The 22,737-nt window shown below is 45.8% G+C and overlaps 1 protein-coding gene across 1 annotated transcript in view; it reads right to left on the bottom strand.

Annotated features, from left to right (window-relative positions):
* LOC109883774 (leucine-rich repeat transmembrane protein FLRT3-like) overlaps positions 1-22,351 on the bottom strand; it is a 25,040-nt gene extending 2,689 nt beyond the window's left edge. The window contains exons 1-3 of the mRNA XM_020475806.2: positions 22,057-22,351; positions 2,628-3,476; positions 1-931 (exon numbers count right to left, since the gene is read on the bottom strand). The exon at positions 1-931 is cut by the window's left edge and continues 2,689 nt beyond it. Of these exons, the coding sequence (XP_020331395.1) occupies positions 1-903 (903 nt within the window). The 5' untranslated portion in view covers positions 904-931; positions 2,628-3,476; positions 22,057-22,351. The remainder of the gene's footprint in view (positions 932-2,627; positions 3,477-22,056) is intronic.
* Positions 22,352-22,737: the final 386 nt, after the last annotated feature.

Here is a 22,737-nt window from a genome sequence, read left to right as displayed (position 1 = left end):
CAGGAGCTGCGTGAGGTTATCCAGGTCTTCGAACACTCCGTGAGGCAGACTGCTCAGGTTGTTGCCTGATAGATCCAACCGATACAGCTGCCTGAGGAAAGCAAAAGCTCCGGCCGGTACCCGGTTGATGTGGTTGTCTTGGAGCTGCAGTTTCTCCAAACTGGTTCCTGGTAAGTTAGCCGGCGGCGACGTAAGGGTGTTTCTCACCAGGGAGAGCTCGGTGAGATTAATCAGGTTGATGAAGGCCATTTCGCCGATGCCGCGGTTGTTGAGCAGGTTCCCGTCCAGGACGAGTCTCTTCAGGTTGATCAGGTCCTGCAGGGATGCCTCTGATATTGACGAGATGCGGTTGTCGTCGAAGCGCAGCTCCTCGATGGTCTGCGGAAGGCCGGACGGGATGGTGCTCAGATGGTTCCTGGAGAGAAAGAGTAGTCTCAGGTGATTGCTGTCCCTGAACGCTCCTTCCTCGATGCTCACCGCCGAGACGGAGTTATCATCCAGGTGTAGCTCCTCGATCAGCGGGATCTGACCCAGCGACGCATGCGTAATCATGCGGATATTATTCTCCTGTAGATGCAGCTCTTTGACCCCGATCGGCAGGTTTTGGGGGAACTCGTCCAGATTATTGCAGTACAGATAGATCTTCTCGACGTTGCTTAGCCTCTTCAGATCGGTGGGGATGCCGGCGCTCTTGATCCTGTTGTTTTGGAGGAAGAGAATAGTAGCATCTAGCGGAATGCCGGTAGGGATAGAGGTGAGGCCTCGATCATTACAGTAGATGAAGGTCCCATCACACCGGCAGGCCGAGGGGCAGGAGGCGGAGGTCACCAGAGGGTTAGCCAGACCCAGAAGTAGGCCTACCCTAGTCAAGAAGAGCAGGAAGTTCTTGCATTGGGCGGCCATCTTGTTTTGAGGTTGTGGTGTCTTCTCCCTAGGAAGGAGACAGAAAGGGTAAAGTTAATGCACAAGGCTTTTACAGGGAAGCCAAACCCCTGGTTTCTAATAAATGCTGTTTGTTTGAATTGTCATCAAGCCTGTTCTACACTAATCTGCAATATTAGATATGACATGTAGGCCTTATGCTGACTTAAATTTATATAAATCGTTACTTTTACAATTCACAGAAAATCTATTTGAGCATCTTGCAAGGCTAAAACTGCATTGAGTGCTAATGGCTGTTTTCAGGGAACATATAAAGTACATTTCCCTCAGACTTTAGAGACTTCATACATTTACAATGTATTTCCCTTTCCCTCATTTCCTGTTTGGAGAAAACCATTCGACATGTGGGTTCCTGCTACTGAATTGAATCCCTGTGCTTTGGCTCTTTGGCTTTAGCTTGTGAAACGTAATAGCTTGGCCTTAGTTGTTTTACATGTTTCTGGATCTTTCTGAAGGCTGCCTTTCATCACTGCTAGACTGTGTGTGTATGTGAACAAAGCCAGGCCTTGTGATGAACTGTTGTGAAATCCTCTCTCTCTATTTTTCTCTCTTGCTCTCTCTTGCTCTCTCTCTCTCTCTTTCTCTCTTTCTCTCTCTAATTTGCAGACTCATTACCATATGTGGAACAGGGTGAACCAAACTGAGCTTCACTCAGTCAGTCATCCCTTCACCAACCTACATGGCTGATCTGTTCAGTGCTTGGCTGTGACTGGTAGCCAGAGCTGTGACTGGTAGTCAGAGCTGTGACTGGTAGCCAGAGTTGTGACTGGTAGTCAGAGCTGTGACTGGTAGCCAGAGCTGTGACTGATAGTCAGGCTGTGACTGGTAGTCAGAGCTGTGACTGGTAGCCAGAGCTGTGACTGATAGTCAGGCTGTGACTGGTAGTCAGAGCTGTGACTGGTAGCCAGAGCTGTGACTGATAGTCAGGCTGTGACTGGTAGTCAGAGCTGTGACTGGTAGTCAGAGCTGTGACTGGTAGCCAGAGCTGTGACTGGTAGTCAGGCTGTGACTGGTAGTCAGAGCTGTGACTGGTAGCTGGAGTTGTGACTGGTAGTCAGAGCTGTGACTGGTAGCCAGAGCTGTGACTGGTAGTCAGAGCTGTGACTGGTAGCCAGAGCTGTGACTGGTAGCCGGAGTTGTGACTGGTAGTCAGAGCTGTGACTGGTAGCCAGAGCTGTGACTGGTAGTCAGGCTGTGACTGGTAGTCAGAGTTGTGACTGGTAGTCAGAGCTGTGACTGGTAGCCAGAGCTGTGACTGGTAGCCAGAGTTGTGACTGGTAGCCAGAGCTGTGACTGGTAGTCAGAGCTGTGACTGGTAGTCAGAGCTGTGACTGGTAGTCAGAGCTGTGACTGGTAGCCAGAGTTGTGACTGGTAGTCAGAGCTGTGACTGGTAGTCAGAGCTGTGACTGGTAGTCAGACTTGACATCAATTAAAAATAATGTCCTGACCACTCCTCACGTCTCATTAGAAAACGCACACACGCACGCACACACACACACACACACACACACACACACACACACACACACACACACACACACACACACACACACACACACACACACACACACACACACACACACACACACACACACACACACACATAATTATACCTATTATTAGAAACCTGGGTTTGGTCAGCGAGGTGTAAAGCCACCATCCAATCATACTGTGGCTGCCATACCTGATTTTAAAAAATCGCTATCCAGCCACCGAAGAATCCTTTCCCAATCCAGCAGATCCAATCGAGATTGACGTTGAAATCTTTCCTATTAAGTCCTTTTCAGAAAGCTTAAGTTTATTTGCGTATTAAGAGAGAGAGAGAGAGAGAGAGAGAGAGAGAGAGAGAGGGAAGGTGTTTGGTTATACCCTTGGTTATATTGTGACCCGGATCAGTGTGTTTGAACTTAAACTGATCCTTGTTTTTTTGAGCTGACCCTCCTCTTGTTTTGTCAGCTGCTCAAGCCATCAAAGGCTTTGCCATGACTGTCAGTGGTGGAAAAAGCATCTCCACTCAAACTCAGACAAAGCTGCAGGCTTTTCCTCTCAAAAGCAAGCCTGAGTGTTTGTGTTTTTTTGTTGTTGTTCTGTTGTAGTCGTAGTAGTTGTAGAGTCTTTGTATCGTTTAACTTAGATCTCTTTGTGTCACATAGAGGCCCCGTCCTCTTAGGAAAGATCCTCCGGCAGTTACAGGCTCTCCTCAGGGTCTGTGGTCAAGCTGATCAGTCATGATGAAAAGAAGGTCCAAAAGATGGACTGAGCCATGCCAACACCAATCCTGATAGTACAGGCTCACTCCAGGCCTGTATCACTCATGTACTCCAGCCCTGCAGGAAACCCAGAATCACGTTCTCCCACCGTGAGCCTGTGCCGTACATTAATCCAAAGTACTTTGGTAACAGAATGGTACGTCCCTTCAGCTATTCCTCAGGAGACCAACGGACGACGGGACAACAGACGGATCCTCGGCTGGCGCAGGTCCCGTACGGTCAGACCCCTGCTCGCTGGATCACGTTGTGGCCTCCTTTAATTCCTGTACCCACAAAGAGACAGAAATCGGCATTATTTAAAATCCAATTAGCAGTCACTGTAACATCTGACTCATTCAAACAGTGTCTGTAAGTATGAGGAATGAAGGGAAATCACTTTCGGGCACCCTATTTCCTATATAGTGTCCAGGTCCCATAGGGATCTAGGTAGGGAATAAGGTGCCATTTGGGACATCTCCTTGGAGGTTAATAGATGTCATATGGCTTGCTGGCTGATGTTATGCAAAGAGACACACAGCATGGTGCCATTCAGTCTACCTCTGTCTGTTGATTTCCCCTCCCTTCTTCCTCTCTCATCAAACAATGCATCTTTAAGATGGATATTTATAGAGGAAAATGCAATAGGGAAATTCAGAGTCAATGAAAGGCGGATTCAGAAATCTCTATCAAGGGAACATGTTGTGTATATGCTATTTATTCTATTTGTAGTCTCTGTTTGGGATACATTTTAAGAAATCTGATAGCTGTGAGCACAAATTAGCAACAGCACACACGCTCCGGATCTACCGTTCCGGGTCTACCGCTGTCTACCGCTCTGGGTCTACCACTGTCTACCACTGTCTACCGCTGTCTACCGCTCTGGGTCTACCGCTGTCTACCACTGTCTACCGCTGTCTACCGCTGTCTACCGCTCTGGGTCTACCGCTGTCTACCACTGTCTACCACTGTCTACCGCTGTCTACCGGTCCTAGTCTACCGGTCCTAGTCTACCGCTGTCTACTGCTCTGGGTCTACCGCTGTCTACCACTGTCTACCGCTGTCTACCACTGTCTACCGCTGTCTACCGCTGTCTACCACTGTCTACCGCTGTCTACCACTGTCTACCGCTGTCTACCACTGTCTACCGCTCTGGTTCTACCACTGTCTACCGCTGTCTACCGCTGTCTACCACTGTCTACCGCTGTCTACCGCTCTGGGTCTACCACTGTCTACCACTGTCTACCGCTGTCTACCGCTGTCTACCGCTGTCTACCACTGTCTACCGCTCTGGGTCTACCACTGTCTACCGCTGTCTACCGCTGTCTACCGCTGTCTACCGCTCCGCTGTCTACCGCTGTCTACCACTGTCTACCACTGTCTACCACTGTCTACCGCTGTCTACCGCTCCGCTGTCTACCGCTGTCTACCGCTGTCTACCACTGTCTACCGCTCCGCTGTCTACCGCTGTCTACCGCTGTCTACCACTGTCTACCGCTGTCTACCGCTGTCTACCGCTGTCTACCGCTCCGCTGTCTACCGCTGTCTACCGCTCCGCTGTCTACCGCTGTCTACCGCTCCGCTGTCTACTGCTGTCTACCGCTCCGCTGTCTACCGCTGTCTACCGCTCCGCTGTCTACCGCTGTCTACCGCTGTCTACCACTGTCTACCGCTGTCTACCGCTGTCTACTGCTGTCTACTGCTGTCTAACGCACCGGGTCTACCGCTGTCTACCGCTGTCTACTGCTGTCTACCACTGTCTAACGCACCGGGTCTAACGCTCTGCATGTGTTTTAATATAACGGGATTTGAGACTGAAACAGAGACCCTGATGCCTTATGGGAGTTGATACTGAGACAGAGACCCTGTTGCCTTATGGGAGTTGATACTGAGACAGAGACCATGATGCCTTATGGGAGTTGATACTGAGACAGAGACCCTGATGCCTTATGGGAGTTGATACTGAGACAGAGACCATGATGCCTTATGGGAGTTGATACTGAGACAGAGACCATGATGCCTTATGGGAGTTGATACTGAGATAGAGACCATGATGCCTTATGGGAGTTGATACTGAGACAGAGACCATGATGCCTAATGGGAGTTGATACTGAGACAGAGACCATGATGCCTTATGGGAGTTGATACTGAGACAGAGACCATGATGCCTTATGGGAGTTGATACTGAGACAGAGACCATGATGCCTTATGGGAGTTGATACTGAGACCGAGACCCTAATGCCTTATTAAGTGTCTCTATATCAGTGGGATTTATTTAGCTTGCCCAAATTAGCCTGCTTCTCTCTGATAGTGGACATTGTTGGTAAGACCCAGATTAGCCTGCTTCTCTCTGATAGTGGACATTGTTGGTAAGACCCAGATTAACCTGCTTCTCTCTGATAGTGGGCATCGTTGGTAAGACCCAAAATAACCACCGAGATGAACCTCTGTATTCACTGTTGATTTTTATGAAAACCTTTTTTCTTACCTCCAACAGTTTTGTGCAACCAGGACTGTGTGTGTTGCCCTTTCCTCCCCCCAAAACCAAATAACCAACCCCCCCCCACCCACCCACCCACCCAACCACCTCCGTTCACCTCAGCAATCCATCCACCCCCTTCCGCCCCTCTTTTCTATGGTGATTGTAGAAAAGAATGTCTTTGCATTTGAAAAGTGACAGTGCTCTAGACCCCTGAAGCAAAGCAAGTGGGTGGGACCCCTCCTGCTCCTTTCTGTTCTCTCCTGTCCTCTCCTGCCTTGCTCAGTTCACTAGATCCCCTCCCGCTCTCTCATGTTCTCTCCTGCTCTCTCCTATTCTCTCCTGTTCCCTCCTGCTCTCTCCTGTCCTCTCCTGCCTGGCTCAGTTCACTAGTTCCCCTCCCGCTCTCTCCTGTCCTCTCCTGCCTTGCTCAGTTCACTAGTTCCCCTCCCGCTCTCTCCTGTCCTCTCCTGCCTTGCTCAGTTCACTAGTTCCCCTCCCGCTCTCTCATGTTCTCTCCTGCTCTCTCCTATTCTCTCCTGTCCTCTCCTGCCTTGCTCAGTTCACTAGATCCCCTCCTGCTCTCTCATGTTCTCTCCTGCTCTCTCCTGTTCCCTCCTGCTCTCTCCTGCTCTCTCCTGCTCTCTCCTGTTCTCTCCTGTTCTCTCCTGCTCTCTCCTGCTCTCTCCTGTTCTCTCTACTCTCCCTGTTCTCTCTCTCTCTGCTCTCTCTGCTCTCTCTGCTCTCCCTGTTCTCTCTCTCTCTCTGTTCTCTCTGCTCTCTCTACTCTCTCTACTCTCTCTACTCTCTCTTCTCTCTCTTCTCTCTCTACCCTCTCTGCTCTCTCTGCTCTCTCTGCTCTCTCTACTCTATCTACTCTCTCTGCTCTCTCTACTCTCTCTACTCTCTCTACTCTCTCTACTCTCTCTACTCTCTCTACTCTCTCTGTTCTCTCTGCTCTCTCTGCTCACTCTTCTCTCTCTACTCTCTCTTCTCTCTCTACTCTCTCTACTCTCTCTACTCTCTCTGTTCTCTCTACTATCTCTGCTCTCTCTGCTCTGTTCTCATAAAATAGAAGGGGTCCTTTCTAGACAGAATATATGACCACGCAACTGAGCTAGCAACACGCCACTGAGCTATGACCACGGCAACATGCCACTTAGCTGTGACCACGGAAACAGGCCACTGAGCGAGACCCCTAAGGCAGCTCTTGAACTAAAAGGCACCCCCTCATTTCACGGTGATCAGAAAGCTAATTTGAAATAGTCATGAATACAACAGGGCTACTGGAGTAGCACGCCCACACACACACACACACACACACACACACACACACACACACACACACACACACACACACACACATACACTACTACACACACACACATACTACTATGAATGCATCTCCTATTAAACCACTGGAGTTAAAAATAGATATTCCTCTGCCAAGCTTAATGTTATGTTTCCCCTGACAACACAATGGCATTGTGTCTTTACGTGTAATTCTGTCTCTGCTCTGCTATAGTGTGTGTGTGTGTGTGTGTGTGTGTGTGTGTGTGTGTGTGTGTGTGTGTGTGTGTGTGTGTGTGTGTGTGTGTGTGTGTGTGCGTGCGTGCGTGCGTGCGTGCGTGCGTGCGTGTGTGTGTGCGTGTGTGCGTGTGAGTCTAGTTTCCATGCTAGTGTGCTTCAGTAGAACACAGAAGAGGTAAGTGGGGAACAAGAGAGTGGGCCATTTAACAGTCGTAGTTCCCGACAAGGTAGAAGATTAGGGAATTGAGATGCTTGTAACTCGATTACAGCTCCAGTCCTGAGACGCTGCTGTCTGATGACCTCACTCACCACTCTCTATTTCATTCTGTCCCACTGCATCTAAAAACAGTAAGAGATTAGGCCCTAAGCTCTGACAGATAATACAGTAGATTAGTATGGAGGGAGACACTAAACAGCAGATGTGATCTCTGATAAGTTTAGGAACAGAAAAACATTTGACTATAAAAAAAAACTGAAAAGAAAAGAGATCAAAAATAGGTAGCCTAGCGGATAGAAGCCTAGAGGTTAAGAACCTACTGGATAGAAGCCTAGCGGTTAAGAGCCTAGAGGTTAAGAACCTACTGGATAGAAGCCTAGAGGTTAAGAACCTACTGGATAGAAGCCTAGCGGTTAAGAGCCTAGAGGTTAAGAACCTATTGGATAGAAGCCTAGCGGTTAAGAGCCTAGAGGTTAAGAACCTACTGGATAGAAGCCTAGAGGTTAAGAACCTACTGGATAGAAGCCTAGCGGTTAAGAGCCTAGAGGTTAAGAACCTACTGGATAGAAGCCTAGTGGTTAAGAGCCTAGAGGTTAAGAACCTACTGGATAGAAGCCTAGCGGTTAAGAGCCTAGAGGTTAAGAACCTACTGGATAGAAGCCTAGCGGTTAAGAGCCTAGAGGTTAAGAACCTATTGGATAGAAGCCTAGCGGTTAAGAGCCTAGAGGTTAAGAACCTACTGGATAGAAGCCTAGAGGTTAAGAACCTACTGGATAGAAGCCTAGTGGTTAAGAGCCTAGCGGTTAGGAACCTACTGGATAGAAGCCTAGTGGTTAAGAGCCTAGTGGGTTAAGAACCTAACGGATAGAAGCCTAGTGGTTAAGAGCCTAGAGGTTAAGAACCTACTGGATAGAAGCCTAACGGTTAAGAGCCTAGAGGTTAAGAACCTACTGGATAGAAGCCTAGCGGTTAAGAACCTACTGGATAGAAGCCTAGTGGTTAAGAGCCTAATGGGTTAAGAACCTAACGGATAGAAGCCTAGCGGTTGAGAGCCTAGCGGTTAAGAGCCTAGCGGTTCAGAACCTAACGGATAGAAGCCTAGTGGTTAAGAACCTAACGGGTAAGAACCTAGCAGATAGAAGCCTAGCGGTTAAGAACCTAATGGATAGAAGCCTAGCGGTTAAGAGCCTAGCGGTTAAGAACCTAATGGATAGAAGCCTAGCAGTTAAGAACCTAGCGCTTAAGAGCCTAGCGGTTAGGAACCTAATGGATAGAAGCCTAGCGGTTAAGAGCCTAGCGGTTAAGAACCTAATGGATAGAAGCCTAGCGGTTAAGAACCTAGCGCTTAAGAGCCTAGCGGTTAGGAACCTAATGGATAGAAGCCTAGCGGTTAAGAGCCTAGCGGTTAAGAACCTAATGGATAGAAGCCTGGCGGTTAATAAGAACCTAGCGGTTAAGAACCTAGTGGGTTAAGAGCATAGCGGTTAAGAACCTAGCGGTTAAGAGCCTAGCGGTTAAGAGCCTAGCGGTTAAGAACCTAATGGATAGAAGCCTAGCGGTTAAGAGCCGAGCGGTTAAGAACCTAATGGATAGAAGCCTAGCGGTTAAGAGCCTAGCGGTTAAGAACCTAATGGATAGAAGCCTAGTGGTTAAGAGCCTAGCGGTTAAGAGTCTAGCGGTTAAGAGTCTAGCGGTTAAGAACCTTATGGATAGAAGCCTAGCGGTTAAGAGCCTAGCGGTTAAGAGTCTAGCGGCTAAGAACCTTATGGATAGAAGCCTAGCGGTTAAGAACCTTATGGATAGAAGCCTAGTGGTTAGGAACCTAATGGATAGAAGCCTAGCGGTTAAGAACCTAATGGATAGAAGCCTAGCGGTTAAGAGCCTAGCGGTTAGGAACCTAATGGATAGAAGCCTAGCGGTTAAGAACCTAGCGGTTAAGAACCTAGCGGTTAAGAGCCTAGCGATTAACTTTTTATGGCTGCAATGGCAGTGTTGAGTAGCTTGGATGGAAAGGTGCCCATTGTAAACGGCCATCTCCTCAGTCTCAGTTGCTAATATATTCATATTATTACTAGTATTGGATAGAAAACACTCTAAAGTTTCCAAAACTGTCAAAATATTGTCTGTGAGTATTTTATTTATTTCTCCATTGTTTAACCAGGTAGGCAAGTTGAGAACAAGTTCTCATTTACAATTGCGACCTGACCAAGATAAAGCAAAGCCGTTCAACACATACAACAACACAGAGTTACACATGGAGTAAAACAAACATACAGTCAATAATACAGTAGAAATATAAGTCTATATACAATGTGAGCAAATGAGGTGAGATAAGGGAGGTAAAAGGCAAAAAAGGCCATGGTGGCAAAGTAAATACAATATAGCAAATAAAACACTGGAATGGTAGATTTGATTTTTTAGCTTAATTTAACTAGGCAAGTCAGTTAAGAACAAATTCTTATTTTCAATGAGGGCCTAGGAACAGTTGGGTAACTGCCTGTTCAGGGGGAGAACAACAGATTTGTACCTTGTCAGCTTGGGGGTTTGAACTTGCGATTACTAGTCCAACACTCTAACCACTAGGCTACCCTTCCTCCCCATTTGCAGTGGAAGAATGTGCAAAGTAGAAATAAAAATAATGGGGTGCATAGGAGCAAAATAAATAAATAAAATAAAATAAATACAGTTGGGAAAGAGGTAGTTGTTTGGGCTAAATTATAGATGGGCTATGTACAGGTGCAGTAATCTGTGAGCTGCTCTGACAGCTGGTGCTTAAAGCTAGTGAGGGAGATAAGTGTTTCCAGTTTCAAAAAATTGTGTAGTTCGTTCCAGTCATTGGCAGCAGTGAACTGGAAGGAGAGGCGGCCAAAGAAAGAATTGGTTTTGGGGGTGACCAGAGAGATATACCTGCTGGAGCGCGTGCTACAGGTGGGTGATGCTATGGTGACCAGCGAGCTGAGATAAGGGGGGACTTTACCTAGCAGGGTCTTGTAGATGACATGTAGCCAGTGGGTTTGGCGACGAGTATGAAGTGAGGACCAGCCAACGAGAGCGTACAGGTCGCAATGGTGGGTAGTATATGGGGCTTTGGTGACAAAACGGATGGCACTGTGATAGACTGCATCCAATTTGTTGAGTAGTGTTTTGGAGGCTATTTTGTAAATGACATCGCCGAAGTCGAGGATTGGTAGGATGGTCAGTTTTACAAGGGTATGTTTGGCAGCATGAGTGAAGGATGGTAGGATGGTCAGTTTTACAAGGGTATGTTTGGCAGCATGAGTGAAGGATGCTTTGTTGTATAACAGAACTGATATTGCAGGTGAAACCCTGAGGAAAATCAAAACAGGAAGTGGCTTCTATTTTGAAAACTCCATGTTCCATAGCTTCCCTTTGCTGGATTTAAAGGGATATGAACCAGATTAATTTGATTGCTTTTCTGATTTTTGTGACCGAGCTACCTGATGCTAAGTGTACTTAATGTTTTATCGTGCGATCGATAAACTTACTCAAACGCTTGGATTGCTTTCGCTGTAAAGCATAATTTCTAAATCTGACACGACAGGTGGATTAACAAAAAGCTCATCTGTGTTTTCCTAAATTGTACTTGTGATTTAATGAATATAAATATTTATAGTAATATTTATTGTATGTAGCGCTATGCTATTCAGCGGGTGTTGACACTTATCCCGATATCATGTCCAGACTCTAACATGATGACTGACTCAGTGTCCAGACTCTAACATGATGACTGACTCAGTGTCCAGACTCTAACATGATGACTGACTCAGTGTCCAGACTCTAACATGAAGACACACAAATTAACTGGTTACTCTAGTTACTGGTTACTGGTTTAATTTTTTCAGTCAATTTTTTATTTTATTTCCAAGGGTTATGTCGGAGTTCCGTATCTCTGGCGTCCTGGTTGTGCGTAATAGGAGTCCGGCCACGCCTCAGTGGGTATAGAAATAGGCTACGTGGCAAAGAGCTATACACTTTGGTGTCAGAAAGTTGGGGCGGCAGCGTAGCCTAGTGGTTAGAGTGTAGGGGTGGCAGCAGGACAGGGTTAGCTTATAGCCACAGGACAGGGATAGCTTATAGCTTATAGCCACAGGACAGGGATAGCTTATAGCTTATAGCCACAGGACAGGGATAGCTTATAGCTTATAGCCACAGGACAGGGATAGTGTATAGCCCGCAGGACAGGGATAGTTTATAGCTTATAGCCACAGGACAGGAATAGCGTATAGCTTATAGCCACAGGACAGGGATAGCTTATAGCTTATAGCCACAGGACAGGGATAGCTTATAGCTTATAGCCACAGGACAGGGATAGCGTATAGCTTATAGCCACAGGACAGGGATAGCTTATAGCCACAGGACAGGGATAGCGTATAGCTTATAGCCACAGGACAGGGATAGCTTATAGCCACAGGACAGGGATAGCTTATAGCTTATAGCCACAGGACAGGGATAGCTTATAGCTTATAGCCACAGGACAGGGATAGCTTATAGCTTATAGCCACAGGACAGGGATAGCTTATAGCCACAGGACAGTGATAGCTTATAGCTTATAGCCACAGGACAGGGATAGCTTATAGCTTATAGCCACAGGACAGGGATAGCTTATAGCTTATAGCCACAGGACAGGGATAGCTTATAGCTTATAGCCACAGGACAGGGATAGTGTATAGCTTATAGCCACAGGACAGGGATAGTGTATAGCCGCAGGACAGGGATAGTTTATAGCTTATAGCCACAGGACAGGGATAGTTTATAGCTTATAGCCACAGGACAGGGATAGTGTATAGCCGCAGGACAGGGATAGTTTATAGCTTATAGCCACAGGACAGGGATAGTGTATAGCCACAGGACAGGGATAGTTTATAGCTTATAGCCACAGGACAGGGATAGTGTATAGCCCGCAGGACAGGGATAGTTTATAGCTTATAGCCACAGGACAGGGATAGCTTATAGCTTATAGCCACAGGACAGGGATAGCTTATAGCTTATAGCCACAGGACAGGGATAGTGTATAGCTTATAGCCACAGGACAGGGATAGTGTATAGCCACAGGACAGTGATGACTTATAGCCACAGCTAGAGAGATCAACACGCCTAAGTACACTTTAACTCTGGAATAACAAGGCCTGCATCCCAAATAGTATCATATTCCATATTTAGTGCACTAGAGCCCTATGGGCAATGTTCAGAAGTGGTGCACTATATAGGGAAACTAGTGCCGTTTGAGATGCACAAAAGCACCTTCAAGAAAAAAGATTCAGAAACAGTTTCACAGCAAATACATACATGGCATATTATGGTAATACCTCATGGTGGTCTTCAACTAGTCAGCTTACAATTGATGCTGAGTCTTCCATTTTACATCTAGGAACATATCTATGTCTTTTACATCTAGGTAAAATATCTATCTATTTTACATCTAGGAACATATCTATCTATTTTACATCTAGGTAAAATATATATCTATTTTACATCTAGGACCATATCTATGTCTTTTACATCTAGGTAAAATATCTATCTATATTACATCTAGGAACATATCTATCTATTTTACATCTAGGTAAAATATCTATCTATTTTACATCTAGGAACATATCTATGTCTTTTACATCTAGGTAAAATATCTATCTATTTTACATCTAGGAACATATCTATCTATTTTACATCTAGAAAGATATCTATCCAGTTTAGGCAAAAGGAACCACACCTATAATATAATTTAGTATTAGAATTCCCAGTATAATTCATTTTAGAATGTAGACTGTTTTTGATTTTGTTTCCTTTCTTCTTCTGGCTTTTATTTCAGAAGAACATATTTTTTATTCTTTAGGATAAATAATAGATTGTTACTTTACCCCCAGGCTCCTTCACCAACTGTCTACATTTGTCACTATTCTAAGTTGTTGAGAGAGAAAGAGAAAAAGAGAGAATGAGAGAGTGAGTAAGAAGGGTTGCATAGGTCCTACTGTGGGTCTACTGGGACCCCCTGGGTCTTACCCAGGTTTACTGAGACATACTCGGTCTTACCCAGGCCTACTGAGACATACTGGATCTTACCCAGGTTTACTGAGACATACTGAGTCTTACCCAGGCCTACTGAGACATACTGGGTCTTACCCGGGTCTACTGGAACCCCCTGGGTCTTACCCAGGCATACTGAGACATACTGGGTCTTACCCAGGTCTACTGGGACCCCCTGAGTCTTACCCAGGTGTACTGAGACATACTGGGTCTTACCCAGGTCTACTGAGACATACTGGGTCTTACCCAGGTCTACTGAGACATACTGGGTCTTACCCAGGTCTACTGGGACCCCCTGGGTCTTACCCAGGTCTACTGAGACATACTGGGTCTTACCCAGGGCTACTGAGACATACTGGGTCTTACCCAGGCCTACTGAGACATACCGGGTCTTACCCAGGCCTACTGAGACATACTGGGTCTTACCCAGGTCTACTGGAACCCCCTGGGTCTTACTCAGGTCTAATGGGACCCCCTGGGTCTAACCCAGGCTTACTGAGACATACTGGGTCTTACCCAGGTCTACTGAGACATACTGGGTCTTACCCAGGTCTACTGGGACCCCCTGGGTCTTACCCAGGTCTACTGAGACATACTGGGTCTTACCCAGGGCTACTGAGACATACTGGGTCTTACCCAGGCCTACTGAGACATACTGGGTCTTACCCAGGTCTACTGGGACCCCCTGGCTCTTACCCAGGTCTACTGGGACCCCCTGAGTCTTACCCAGGTGTACTGAGACATACTGGGTCTTACCCAGGTCTACTGAGACATACTGGGTCTTACCCAGGTCTACTGAGACATACTGGGTCTTACCCAGGTCTACTGGGACCCCCTGGGTCTTACCCAGGTCTACTGAGACATACTGGGTCTTACCCAGGGCTACTGAGACATACTGGGTCTTACCCAGGCCTACTGAGACATACCGGGTCTTACCCAGGCCTACTGAGACATACTGGGTCTTACCCAGGTCTACTGGAACCCCCTGGGTCTTACCCAGGTCTAATGGGACCCCCTGGGTCTAACCCAGGCTTACTGAGACATACTGGGTCTTACCCAGGTCTACTGAGACATACTGGGTCTTACCCAGGTCTACTGGGACCCCCTGGGTCTTACCCAGGCTTACTGAGACATACTGGGTCTTACCCAGGTCTACTGAGACATACTGGGTCTTACCCAGGTCTACTGAGACATACTGGGTCTTACCCAGGTCTACTGAGACATACTGGGTCTTACCCAGGTCTACTGAGACATACTGGGTCTTACCCAGGTCTACTGAGACATACTGGGTCTTACCAAGACAAGAAAGAACATTCATGAAGGCATCTGAATTCACAGGGAGGGACAGGGACACTGGCAGGTTGCATTTCAGAGAGAGAATATATCATAGTTTAGTTTTGGTGTGTAGCCTCTCTACTGTTGGCTGGGACGACCAGATTACTGAGAGAGAGAGAGAGAGAGAGAGAGAGAGAGAGAGAGAGAGACGGGGGCTCGCCATTGTAATGCTATGAAAGGAAGGAGAGATGGCTCTGTTGCTGTAGCAGCTGCACGCTTTTTACCACATGGGGGTGGTAGGCACTGCAAGATGAGACGAACTAGCCGTGTGTGTGTGTGTGTGTGTGAGTCTGTGTGGCAGACACACACCAACCCACACTATCAATGGACTGGTGCTTGGCTGTCTGGGCTGTATCACCTGCCAAGGTATTGGAGCTACCACTGTTCTGAAGGAGAGCAGGCTTGGCATGAACGGCCAGGGTGGTGAGTTTAGCTTATTACACTGGAGGCCTTTTAGGCCTAGTTTCCATGTTGGACTCAACAAACAAGAGGAAAAGCCCATTTCCTTTCTTTTATCCTTAACCTCCTCTTCGCTTCACTCACTATAATTCCCTTCAGTCTCCTCCTCTTCCCTTCACTCACTATAATTCCCTTCAGTCTCCTCCTCTTCCCTTCACTCACTATAATTCCCTTCAGTCTCCTTCTCTTCCCTTCACTCACTATAATTCCCTTCAGTCTCCTTCTCTCCATGTCGCTCACTATAATTCCCTTCAGTCTCCTTCTCTCTATGTTGCTCACTATAATTCCCTTCAGTCTCCTTCTCTCCATGTCGCTCACTATAATTCCCTTCAGTCTCCTTCTCTCTATGTTGCTCACTATAATTCCCTTCAGTCTCCTCCTCTTCCCTTCACTCACTATAATTCCCTTCAGTCTCCTTCTCTTCCCTTCACTCACTATAATTCCCTTCAGTCTCCTTCTCTCCATGTTGCTCACTATAATTCCCTTCAGTCTCCTTCTCTTCCCTTCACTCACTATAATTCCCTTCAGTCTCCTCCTCTCCATGTCGCTCACTATAATTCCCTTCAGTCTCCTTCTCTCCATGTCGCTCACTATAATTCCCTTCAGTCTCCTTCTCTCTATGTTGCTCACTATAATTCCCTTCAGTCTCCTTCTCTTCCCTTCACTCACTATAATTCCCTTCAGTCTCCTTCTCTTCCCTTCACTCACTATAATTCCCTTCAGTCTCCTCCTCTTCCCTTCACTCACTATAATTCCCTTCAGTCTCCTCCTCTTCCCTTCACTCACTATAATTCCCTTCAGTCTCCTTCTCTCCATGTTGCTCACTATAATTCCCTTCAGTCTCCTCCTCTCTATGTCACTCACTATAATTCCCTTCAGTCTCCTTCTCTCTATGTCGCTCACTATAATTCCCTTCAGTCTCCTTCTCTCTATGTCGCTCACTATAATTCCCTTCAGTCTCCTTCTCTCCATGTTGCTCACTATAATTCCCTTCAGTCTCCTTCTCTTCCCTTCACTCACTATAATTCCCTTCAGTCTCCTTCTCTCCATGTCGCTCACTATAATTCCCTTCAGTCTCCTTCTCTCTATGTTGCTCACTATAATTCCCTTCAGTCTCCTTCTCTCCATGTCGCTCACTATAATTCCCTTCAGTCTCCTTCTCTCTATGTTGCTCACTATAATTCCCTTCAGTCTCCTCCTCTTCCCTTCACTCACTATAATTCCCTTCAGTCTCCTTCTCTTCCCTTCACTCACTATAATTCCCTTCAGTCTCCTTCTCTCCATGTTGCTCACTATAATTCCCTTCAGTCTCCTTCTCTTCCCTTCACTCACTATAATTCCCTTCAGTCTCCTCCTCTCCATGTCGCTCACTATAATTCCCTTCAGTCTCCTTCTCTCCATGTCGCTCACTATAATTCCCTTCAGTCGCCTTCTCTCTATGTTGCTCACTATAATTCCCTTCAGTCTCCTTCTCTTCCCTTCACTCACTATAATTCCCTTCAGTCTCCTTCTCTTCCCTTCACTCACTATAATTCCCTTCAGTCTCCTCCTCTTCCCTTCACTCACTATAATTCCCTTCAGTCTCCTCCTCTTCCCTTCACTCACTATAATTCCCTTCAGTCTCCTTCTCTCCATGTTGCTCACTATAATTCCCTTCAGTCTCCTCCTCTCTATGTCACTCACTATAATTCCCTTCAGTCTCCTTCTCTCTATGTCGCTCACTATAATTCCCTTCAGTCTCCTTCTCTCTATGTCGCTCACTATAATTCCCTTCAGTCTCCTTCTCTCCATGTTGCTCACTATAATTCCCTTCAGTCTCCTTCTCTTCCCTTCACTCACTATAATTCCCTTCAGTCTCCTTCTCTCCATGTTGCTCACTATAATTCCCTTCAGTCTCCTTCTCTTCCCTTCACTCACTATAATTCCCTTCAGTCTCCTCCTCTCCATGTCGCTCACTATAATTCCCTTCAGTCTCCTTCTCTCCATGTCGCTCACTATAATTCCCTTCAGTCTCCTTCTCTCTATGTTGCTCACTATAATTCCCTTCAGTCTCCTTCTCTTCCCTTCACTCACTATAATTCCCTTCAGTCTCCTTCTCTTCCCTTCACTCACTATAATTCCCTTCAGTCTCCTCCTCTTCCCTTCACTCACTATAATTCCCTTCAGTCTCCTCCTCTTCCCTTCACTCACTATAATTCCCTTCAGTCTCCTTCTCTCCATGTTGCTCACTATAATTCCCTTCAGTCTCCTGCTCTCTATGTCACTCACTATAATTCCCTTCAGTCTCCTTCTCTCCATGTTGCTCACTATAATTCCCTTCAGTCTCCTCCTCTTCTCCATGGAATTGGTGATTTAGAAAAGCCTCTATTTGTTTAATATATGATGGATGAAATTGAATTCGGCCTAAATGTAAAGAATTAGAAATAGTACTGTATTGGGATCTTTCTATACTATTACTGCCTCAGACCGGTCAAAGGTCAAAGTTTTACAAAGAAAACAAAGTGTGTTATGGATATTATTCTCAGTCCTTTGTCTAGATGACACGTCTGTATACCTGGTAACCTAGTAGACTCCAGTAATGGAGGTCCTTCTCTGTGAAAACCAATTGACCAGTGACTTTGCCCTGGGGAGGTCCACACAGCAGAACAATAGGCTGTCCTCTTAGAACAAAAAAAACATACTCTTTGGCTGTCCCCAGTTTTTTATTTAACTAAGCAATTCAGTTCAGAACAAATTCTTATTTTACAATGATGGCCTACCCCAGATGACTCTGTTCCAATTGTGCCCCGACCTATGGGACTCCCAATCACATCCGGTTGTGAAACAGCCTGGATTTGACCCAGGGTGTCTGTATTGACACCTCTAACACTGAGATGCAGCGCCTTAAACCCCTGTGCCACTTGGGGGCCCCATGAGGAGACTCCTTTTTGGTGGTTCCAGGTTCAAACTTTTTGGAACACGGAACCAAAAGAGCTCTATCTGGAACCAAAAGGGTTCTACCTGGAACCAAAATGTTTTTTTTAATCTGGAACCAAAAGGGTTCTACCTGGAACCAAACGGGAACCAAAAGGGTTTTATCTGGAACCAAAAGGGTTCTACCTGGAACCAAAAGGGTTTTTATCTGGAACCAAAAGGGTTCTACCTGGAACCAAAAGGGTTTTTATCTGGAACCAAAAGGGTTCTACCTGGAACCAAAAGGGTTTTATCTGGAACCAAAAGGGTTCTACCTGGAACCAAAAGGGTTTTTATCTGGAACCAAAAGGGTTCTACCTGGAACCAAAAGGGTTCTACCTGGAACCAAAAGGGTTCTACCTGGAACCAAAAGGGTTTTATCCCTTTCTACTTTGTTTTTCCAGCTATAGGCCGACCATTTGGTTTTAATCAGTTGGGTATTGCAGTGAGGTTACCTATCAAAAACGTCCTTGTATATGTGTAATCAGGGTGTACAGTGAAACCATAAGCCTAGACGTTGTTGAATTGATGCCCTACTTTTTTCTCATGTTTATCTGCACCAAATAGTGGATTGGGGCCTTTTAACACCAATCACCAAGATCAATGGCTGAATTTATTTCATCATTCCCATAGGTCTATACTCCTACTACACAATCATGTGGATTGCTGCCCTAGATGGCTGTTAGCAAATATCCCCATGACCTTCAATACACACATTTGTCCCTAACAACTTTGATCGAAGGAGAGGAAACGTAACATTCATTTAAAGTAGCCTTGTGATATTACCATCACGTTAAGTATTTGATCATATGAGATAAATAGCCAATACAAATTCTGATCATCTGATCAGGGAACCTAAATATTTAGTAGGTTAGGCATAACGCTCGGGTTCAGTTACCTTGTGGTAATATTAGATTATTTGCCCATGTTAGATATACAGCCTATATCCTTAGTTTGATAATATGGAGGAAAAATACGTCAATTAACGGGGTATTTTGTATTCACACGGACTGCGCATCATCTAGCTAATGGTCACGCTACATACATTATGTTAATGGGTTTACCGTTAGTGTGGGAATCGGCTTTCATGTAGAACTGTAAACATACGAAGCGGCAGGGTAGCCTAGTGGTTAGAGACAGGTAGCCTAGTGGTTAGAGACAGGTAGCCTAGTGGTTAGAGACAGGTAGCCTAGTGGTTAGAGACAGGTAGCCTAGTGGTTAGAGACAGGTAGCCTAGTGGTTAGAGCAGGTAGCCTAGTGGTTAGAGATAGGTAGACTACTGGTTAGAGGCAGGTAGCCTAGTGGTTAGAGCAGGTAGCCTAGTGGTTAGAGCAGGTAGCCTAGTGGTTAGAGACAGGTAGCTTAGTGGTGAGAGCAGGTAGCCTAGTGGTTAGAGCAGGTAGCCTAGTGGTTAGAGCAGGTAGCCATGTGGTTGGAGCCAGGTAGCCTAGTGGTTAGAGCAGGTAGCCTAGTGGTTAGAGCAGGTAGCCTAGTGGTTAGAGCCAGGTAGCCTAATCGTTAGAGCAGGTAGCCTAGTGGTTAGAGACAGGTAGCCTAGTGGTTAGAGACAGGTGGCCTAGTGTAGCCTAGTGGTTAGAGCAGGTAGCCTAGTGGTTAGAGAAGGTATCCTAGTGGTTAGAGCCAGGTAGCCTAGTCGTTAGAGCAGGTAGCCTAGTGGTTAGAGACAGGTAGCCTAGTGTAGCCTAGTGGTTAGAGACAGGTAGCCTAGTGTAGCCTAGTGTAGTCTAGTGGTTAGAGACAGGTAGCCTAGTGGTTAGAGACAGGTAGCCTAGTGGTCAGAGCAGGTAGCCTAGTGGTTAGAGCAGGTAGCCTAGTGGCCAGAGCAGGTAGCCTAGTGGTTAGAGACAGGTAGCCTAGTGGTTAGAGACAGGTAGCCTAGTGGTTAGAGACAGGTAGCCTAGTGGTTAGAGTGTTGAACTAGTAACATGGAAGGTGACAAGTTCAAATCCCTGAGCTGACAAGGTAAAAAAATATGTTCTGCCCCTGAACAATGCAGTTAACCCACTGTTCCCTGGTAGGCTGTCATTGAAAATAAGACTTTGTTCTTACCTGACTTGCCGAGTTAAATAAAAAAATGTCATCGGCTCTATCAGATAATACTAGTGTTATCATCTCAATTGCTTTTTCCCGCTAGACGCTTATTGATACCGGAGGCTATAGATCATTATCTTAAGAGATAAGTGATTGATTGGGTCATGAACGAGTTATGATATTGCCACTAGTTTATCACTATTTTATAGAGTATTATATGAAATGGAGATCGGCGTGAAAATCGTTGTGCGTTGTTTGAGTGGGCTGGTAGGCTGGAGAGAGATCCACTGCGAGATGCGATATGAGAGCGCTCCGGGTATGTGGCAATGAATGGCATGCGGAGAGGAACACACCACACGTCAAAACGTGGCTTGCTTCGGGGCTTCCCCACTGGTCAAAACCGGGTTGAATCAATGCTGTTCACACGTCATTTGAACCATCAACAACAAACAAACAAAATATGATGACGTTGAATCGACGTCGAAAACGGATAGGATTTGCAAAAAGTAATTCACTGAAGGGAATTTCCTATTTTTTTCACCCAACTTTTAACCTAAATCCAATGAAAGGGTGACATTTTTGGTTGATATCACGTTACATTCCCATTAATAGACAACTCGACCAAATGTAAATCAAAACTAGGCGTTGGACCCCCTAACCTCCTTTGTGGTGAAAACACACACAGGCAACCCCCCCCCCCCCCCCCCTAAAGTGAACAGGGGAGCTGAACCTTGGCGCTGAGCTTGTTGTGGCTGTAGGAAGAGAGCAGAGGGGAAACAAACACCCACCGGCAGGGAGAGATGCATTTCGCGGAGTTTTCCCACCGGTTAATCTGCCCTCGGTGTCAAACCTCCGCTCTCCCTCTCTCCCGGATCAACGTAGGAATGTCAGACACTCACCGGGGTGTCTTCCAGCTCCTCCGAAGCTTCCTGCCGACAAGAGGCTTAGTTGCTTAGACCGCGATTTGTCTTTTACGTATTTCCATCTCCAAGATTAATTATATTCTCTCTGCGCCCTCGGTATCTATCCCTCAGTAGGCTATCCATGAGGAATGTTAAATATATCGCAGTGAATAAGGGAGGGTAAGATCCCTGTTGTTCCCCATCCGCTGGGGAGTTGGAGGGTTTCCAGTCGGTGAGCCGTTATCGGAGCGGCATTGGGGATTCGGTCTCTGTGTTTGGTACTTGCAATGCGGACAGAGGGACAGACGGAGAACAATGCTGCATTGCCACCAGAGCTGCTACTTTCTCTCCGAACGTGTCGTCGGCGAAGCTGCACGTAAACACACGTTTAGTAAAAGTAGTCTTTGTGTAGGCTATTGGAAAGTCAGGTAGTGTATTATTAAAATGAAGAATAGTGAGGAATAGTCTTTTTATTTTTTATTTTTTAATCTATAGACACAATTTTTTAAACTCTTTTCAGAACCAACTTCATGTTGCTGTTATGAGCTCTTTGTGGTTGAATTATATTATTTATAAATATATTATTATTTCATTTTTTCCCCCTGTGATTTGGTGTAAATGCTTATCTTTACTCTCTCACCTTCAACTAAAAAAAAAGATAATTAAAAAACCATTTGATTGTAATTGAAAACCTATAACCTATTGACGAAGGAATTAACACGGAGCTGCAGAATAACTTGATGATGGAAATGAAGAAACATCATTTAAAATCACCAGAAATAGATTCCTTCAAATCTGCTCACTTTTCTATTTCCTTCCTTAGGAAAAAAGGGGGAGGGATACAGGAAAATAAAGAGCGATAGGGAAAATAACCTCTGCATTAAATAAAATACACTTACCTCTTGAATCAACACACACACAAAAAGGAAAGAGAAAAAAAAACAATCAAAATAAATATCCTCGCTAGAAAAGCAGAAAGAAAAGTCCGAATATATTCCAATAGAGAATATCTTCAGATCCAAAAAGCCCAGTCTTGAACCCCAACCGAATGGTATCCGTTCTGTAGACTGAAGCTGTTGCAGCACACTGGTCTGGTTTACTGGTCGTGAATAGACACTCCAGTCTTCTGGCTGTGGAACCCAGGAACGTATTACAGGCAGGACAGATCGCTTGGGCAGAGCGCACTACAAGTGTGAATTTACATCATCCTCTAGCCCTGCATCCATAGAGCTGGATAGATTTCAATTTGGGGAGGGGCCTCGCTCGCTCTCTTTCACTCACTCTCTCTCTCTCTCCTGCTTGCTCCCTGTCCCCCTTTGCCTCTCTCTCTCTCGCTTGCTCCCTGTCTCTCCCTCTCTCAATTCAATTCAAGGGGCTTTATTGGCTTGGGAAACACATGTTAACATTTAGATTATAGTAGATTATAAACAAAAGTGTAATGAGCAAAACAATTTAACAGTACTTTTTACACTCACAAAAGTTACAAAAGAATATAGACATTTCAAATGTCATATTATGTGCAAATAGTTAAAGTACAAAAGGGAAAATAAATCATCTGTATAATCTGAGGGAAATGTGTC

The sequence above is a fragment of the Oncorhynchus kisutch genome, linkage group LG25 (genome assembly GCF_002021735.2).
Source record: "Oncorhynchus kisutch isolate 150728-3 linkage group LG25, Okis_V2, whole genome shotgun sequence".
Classification (NCBI taxonomy): Eukaryota; Metazoa; Chordata; class Actinopteri; order Salmoniformes; family Salmonidae; genus Oncorhynchus; species Oncorhynchus kisutch.
Note: the sequence above shows the minus strand (reverse complement) of the source record. Positions and strands in the feature narration are given on the sequence as shown.